This window comes from Rattus norvegicus, chromosome 10 (assembly GCF_021556685.1).
Source record: "Rattus norvegicus strain SHRSP/BbbUtx chromosome 10, alternate assembly SHRSP_T2T, whole genome shotgun sequence".
In the NCBI taxonomy this organism is placed as follows: domain Eukaryota; kingdom Metazoa; phylum Chordata; class Mammalia; order Rodentia; family Muridae; genus Rattus; species Rattus norvegicus.
In genome coordinates, this window is record NC_141543.1 from 64221169 (window position 1) to 64227963 (window position 6795).

A 6795-nucleotide genomic window follows, 5' to 3' on the forward strand; every position below is an offset into this window, starting at 1 on the left:
CAACAGGGCCTATGACCTAATGCCTTTCTAGAATCACCTATGCAAGACAGGATATGGATTCACTGGGTTGTTAAGGTCTCTTTCCCTAACTGAGCTACTTGCAAAACATCTTTTGGTAAATAGAAATATTATCTAGTATGTCGAATTATAGGGATATATTATGTAATATTAATATCAATATAGTTATTAGATAAGTTTAAGTATAAAAACCAGGGTTGCCTTTATAAAGAGATTTTCTTCTTGTAGAGGATTCTTATCAGTGCCTCTTTCATGTCTCTGTTCCTCAGGCTGTAGATGAAGGGATTCAGCATGGGGGTCACCAAAGTGTACATCATAGTCATGGCAGTCTTCTTCACAGTAGAGCTGTTAGCTGATGGACATAAGTAGAGACCAATAATTGTTCCATAGAACAGTGAGACCACAGACAGGTGGGAGCCACAAGTAGAGAAAACCTTGTGGATGGCCCGAGTAGATGAAACACTTAGAATGGACCAGACAATTTGTGTTTAGGACACAACAATGAGAAAGAATGGGATGACAATACTTGTTCCTCCCAAGTAAAATATCAATAGTTCATTAATATGAATGTCAGAGCAAGCCAACATGAGCAGGGCAGATATGTCACAGAAAAAGTGGGGGATTATATTGTCCTCACAGAATGACAATTTAACAACAAGTAGAGTGTGCAATAAGGAACTCAGCATGCAAATTACCCAGGACATAAACACCAGAGAAACACAGAGAATGGGACTCATGATGCTGGTATAACGAAGGGGAAAACATATGGCCACATAGCGGTCATAAGCCATGAGCATAAGAAGAAAGTTCTCCAGGTTTGCAAAAACCATGTAAAAGTACATTTGTGTCAGACAGCCAGGGTAGGAAATGGATGTGTCTTGACTCTTCATGTTCTGCAGCATCATGGGAATGGTGACAGAGGAAAAGCAGAGATCAGAGAAAGACAAGTTGCCAAGGAACATATACATGGGTGTGTGGAGATGGGAGTCCAAAAGAATAAATATGATGATGATGAAGTTTCCCATGATGGTGGTGAGGTACATGGCCAGGAACAGGGCATAGAACAGGTGCTGTTGCTCTGGGGATGTTGGCAGGCCCAGGAGAAGGAACTGGGAGATGACAGTTTGGTTGTTCCTTATCATTCCTATTCTCCAGTATTCTAATGAGAAAATATTAGTGTCACTGACAACTTTAAATGAAAATGAACATATATCCCAGAAATATTTTTATAGCAATGCATTTGACAGTCATAGTGATTATAATCTCAAAATTCCAAATATTTGTAATCATTCCAATCATTAATGATTTTTCTTAACTTATCTTAAAGAGATTGATTATATCTCTCACCTTTTTTAGACATTTCTATGCTGTTTCTACTGAGATACAAAATGAACTAATGCTTTTCTCTCCTGATATATGCTCATCCTGGGTGACTGTTGTTTGTTCATTTGCAGTTTGTTCTGTTTTATACTGATGTTCCTGAAGAATGCACTTAAACTTTGTCATCATAATTTCATATGAATTTCAGGAGAACTTCTCATACTCTAATGCATTAAATAACCATTTCAAACTCATACATCCACTTCTCTATATCATGTCGATATCCACTCCATTGTTACCTAATCATTTCCTTTCCATTGCTTTTATGACAGGCATCAGAATCTCAAAACCACAAGTAAAGTACATGTCTTCACTTTATTGTCTCCCAAAGAATTTCTCACTCTCCTCCCTTTCCAATCTGCCATAATATAGTTAAAAGAATCAGGATTTAGTCAGAAATCTTTGAGTATAGATCCATTCATTTTATCTTATATGTTATACACTATCCAGAGTCTTCCTGCATTCTTCTCCTCTTTTATGCATTCCTTTCTGTGTGATTATATCTATATATGATGGAGAAGTATACTCAGTTACATCCGTGTTCTCATATCTCTAGATGCTTCATCATTTACACTGTTCCATTCTAACAGGTAGTTCCATGATATTTTTCTGATTTAATTATAAGATTGCCTCTATTGCTCTGAGGATAAGGACAATGCTGCTTCCAAGGACATGAATTATCTCACAGGTGCCATTGGTATGTCCCACATGGTCTCACAGTGACACTTGCATTTTTCTTTACATCAACGATGGGGTTAGGACTCTTCATCTCTGACATTTTAGAATTGCTCCTTCTCTGACTTATCATTTCCTCCCATCAGTTTCCCTTCACCTGGTTCATCCTCACTCATAAGTTAGTGATATTGCTTACCATATACTCAGCTAAATTAACTGTCCTCACATACTGATACATTCAGCCATGATCACAAACATCCTATACATATCGTTTTATGAACTTAATATTTGACGACTACTATACTCTATGCCCATCAAATGTAAACTATATGCTGGAAAGGTCATATATGCTCTCATTTTGTTTTGTTGTTTACATTCTCAATTACCAAGTAGGGCCCAAACTTGTAATGATGCATCAATTTCACTAGTGAATATTTGTTACTTGCTGCTCAAACTGATGCATATTTACTTAATTTCAAAAGTAGAAAAATTCACATGCACGTAGACAGATTTGAATAGTCGGCATTAAATTTCAAACTCTATGATGATTATCAGAGATCTAATATATTTCTGTAATGTTAGGGTTAATCATTTCTATCACTCCTCAGTAATACTGATAACCAGACATCATATACATATATGTCAATCCACAAAATATCATTGATATTGCTGCAGAATACAAAGAAGATGAAAAGTTTTATGAATTATAAGGAAATAAACAACAAATTGCTTTGGAATTTTCACTTGGGTTATTTCATCAGATTTTTACACTCTATTTGAATGTGAATTGACGCATTAAATAAGCTTAGTCCTGATACCCATTTGGAAAAATCCTAGTTGCTATGCAGACATCCTCTAAATGTCAATAAAATGTATAGATTTTAATTAAGGTAACTACCACTTCATAACATGGTAAGCTTATGCATTCAGCTGAAGGAATTAGGGACAAAGACAATTGAGTGTAGAAAAATGTTGCCTCTTCTTCCTTAGATACAAGTATATAACCTCTACTATTCTCAGCAATTTCTTCAGTTGGAACACTTTTCAGTCTCTAACACTGGACAGTCTGTATCCTACATCACATGCATGGACACATACACAACACACAGAAACAAATACACACACAGGTGCAAAAACTTTTGATTTTGGACAACAGTTCCTAATAAACCTATCACATTTCTCAAAGCTTTCAAAACAAAAGAAACTTCAAGTGATCTAAGGAACTTTCTCTGAAATAGTACAAGCTAGTTTGACTGTTGGCAAATTCACAGAATTCTAATGTTTAATGCAGCTGATTTCAGAGGTGTTACATTTAGAAACATTGTAGGAATAAATCATGTGCTATTTAAAAAAGATAGACTCTTCATGTGTCTCAGAATTGCCTCAAACATGCCACATTGCATCATTGCCACATTCTGATACCAGATCACTGACCTGACAGACATATTCCTCGATGCCCAGTTTCTGCTTCTTCTATAATTGAATTGAGTATGTGCTGAAAGATCAGACCCTAGAAAAATCAAAACCAACTGTTACAACTGATGGGCCAGTGCACTTTATGCCTTCTCTGTATGTTGAATCCATATTTCTTAAAATTAACAGCACATGAAAATCACAAGGGATAAGTTTCTAATATTTTTTCAACTACATATTGCCTTGGACTCCATAGATGCACTGAGTGTGGTTGAATAGATTTCATTGTATTTTAACATGAACACCTTGATAATATTAGTTGTTCTTAATCGATTGTACTTAGGAGCAATTATCAATAATACTAGTAAAGAAAAGATTTGTAAACCTGGGCAGATAAATTTAATCATCATCCTTGAGAGCACATTGTTCAGAGTTTGTTAAGACCCGCACATGTTAAGGTAAATTAAATAATTCGTGAGTATTTTATTACTGAACTTCATCTTGCAGGGCTGCTCCTGTGTTCAAATGGTAGGATAATGACAGAAAATTGTATGATGAGTAATTTCTATGAATTAATCAACATGAAAGGGGTTACATAATGGCCATGAAACAAATACTAGAATAGTGTGTTGAAGTTATGGGATACAAAGAAAAGAAGAAAGTTATCATACCTGAAAAATTGTCATACACAGTGCAGGTATTTCAATGGACAGCTTATTTCCCCAATTGCACACAGCTTGGATGAAACTGAGTCAAAGATTATGGTTCATAATTTTGCTGATCTTTATTTTATTTGAAGGTATAGGAACTCCAGTCTAGGTACTTGTGGACTATCTGGACTAATCCTATTCATACCCTACTCTTGCTGACATCCATGGCCCTTGGTGACCAGCATCCCAGAGGACTCCAGGTCCTGAATAAATCATTATGTTCATAGTAATTACCTAGGACCATTCTAGGACAGGTTACCCAAGGGATCTCTAGTAGAGACCAATTATATTCATGGATCACTATTTCCTCTACTTAAGAGAACCTAAAATTTAAGACAACAACAAAGATTTCTAATTAAAAAATAGCTCCACACCCGCGGATCCCGGCCCGCAGCAGCTCTCTGCTCCCAGACCCCGTGAGAGAGAGGGACCCAACCGCCTGGTCAGGTGGGCACTCCTGAGGCTGCAGAGCGGAAGAGACCACCAACACTGCTCAACCCTGCTCACATCCCTGGCCCAAGAGGAAACTGTATAAGGCCTCTGGGCTCCCGTGGGGGAGGGCCCAGGAGCGGCAGGACCCCTGCCTGAGACACCGCCGGAACCTGAAGGAAACAGACCGGATAAACAGTTCTCTGCACCCAAATCCCGTGGGAGGGAGAGCTAAACCTTCAGAGAGGCAGACAAGCCTGGGAAAGCAGAAGAGACTGCTCCCTGCACACACATCTCGGACACCAGAGGAAAAAGCCAAAGACCATCTGGAACCCTGGTGCACTGAAGCTACCGGAAGGGGCGGCACAGGTCTTCCTGGTTGCTGCCGCTGCAGAAAGCCCATGGGCAGCACCCCACGAGCGAACTTGAGCATCGGGACCACAGGTAAGACCAAATTTTCTGCTGCAAGAAAGTTGCCTGGTGAACTCAAGACACAGGCCCACAGGAACAGCTGAAGACCTGTAGAGAGGAAAAACTACACGCCCGAAAGCAGAACACTCTGTCCCCCTAACTGACTGAAAGAGAGGAAAACAGGTCTACAGCACTCCTGACACACAGGCTTATAGGACAGTCTAGCCACTGTCAGAAATAGCAGAACAAAGTAACACGAGATAATCTGATGGCGAGAGGCAAGCGCAGGAACCCAAGCAACAGAAAGCAAGACTACATGGCACCATCGGAGCCCAATACTCCCATCAAAACAAACATGGAATATCCAAACACACCAGAAAAGCAAGATCTAGTTTCAAAATCATTTTTGATCATGATGCTGGAGGACTTCAAGAAAGACGTGAAGAACTCCCTTAGAGAACAAGTAGAAGCCTACAGAGAGGAATCACAAAAATGCCTGAAAGAATTCCAGGAAAACATAAATGAACAAGTAGAAGCCCATAGAGAGGAGACACAAAAATCCCTGAAAGAATTCCAGGAAAACATAAATAAACAAGTAGAAGCCCATAGAGAGGAGACACAAAAATCCCTGAAAGAATTCCAGGAAAACACAATCAAACAGTTGAAGGAATTAAAAATGGAAATAGAAGCAATCAAGAAAGAACACATGGAAACAACCCTGGATATAGAAAACCAAAAGAAGAGACAAGGAGCTGTAGATACAAGCTTCACCAACAGAATACAAGAGATGGAAGAGAGAATCTCGGGAGCAGAAGATTCCATAGAAATCATTGACTCAACTGTCAAAGATAATGTAAAGCGGAAAAAGCTACTGGTCCAAAACATACAGGTAATCCAGGACTCAATGAGAAGATCAAACCTAAGGATAATAGGTATAGAAGAGAGTGAAGACTCCCAGCTCAAAGGACCAGTAAATATCTTCAACAAAATCATAGAAGAAAACTTCCCTAACCTAAAAAAAGAGATACCCATAGACATACAAGAAGCCTACAGAACTCCAAATAGATTGGACCAGAAAAGAAACACCTCCCGTCAAATAATTGTCAAAACACCAAACGCACAAAATAAAGAAAGAATATTAAAAGCAGTAAGGGAAAAAGGTCAAGTAACATATAAAGGGAGACCTATCAGAATCACACCAGACTTCTCGCCAGAAACTATCAAGGCCAGAAGATCCTGGACTGATGTCATACAGACCCTAAGAGAACACAAATGCCAGCCCAGGTTACTGTATCCAGCAAAACTCTCAATTAACATTGATGGAGAAACCAAGATATTCCATGACAAAACCAAATTTACACAATATCTTTCTACAAATCCAGCACTACAAAGGATAATAAATGGTAAAGCCCAACATAAGGAGGCAAGCTATACCCTAGAAGAAGCAAGAAAATAATCGTCTTGGCAACAAAACAAAGAGAATGAAAGCACACAAACATAAACTCACATCCAAATATGAATATAACGGGAAGCAATAATCACTATTCCTTAATATCTCTCAATATCAATGGCCTCAACTCCCCAATAAAAAGACATAGATTAACAAACTGCATACGCAACGAGGACCCTGCATTCTACTGCCTACAGGAAACACACCTTAGAGACAAAGACAGACACTACCTCAGAGTGAAGGCTGGAAAACAACTTTCCAAGCAAATGGTCAGAAGAAGCAAGCTGGAGTAGCCATTCTAATATCAAA

The 6795-nt window shown here is 38.7% G+C and overlaps 1 protein-coding gene across 1 annotated transcript; it reads right to left on the reverse strand.

The window, feature by feature from the left end:
• Positions 1–221: 221 nt before the first annotated feature.
• Or1e26b (olfactory receptor family 1 subfamily E member 26B) lies at positions 222–1160 on the reverse strand. The gene is given in 1 exon segment (NM_001000720.1): positions 222–1160. A coding segment is annotated over 1 exon segment (939 nt).
• Between the last annotated feature and the right edge of the window lie 5635 nt (positions 1161–6795).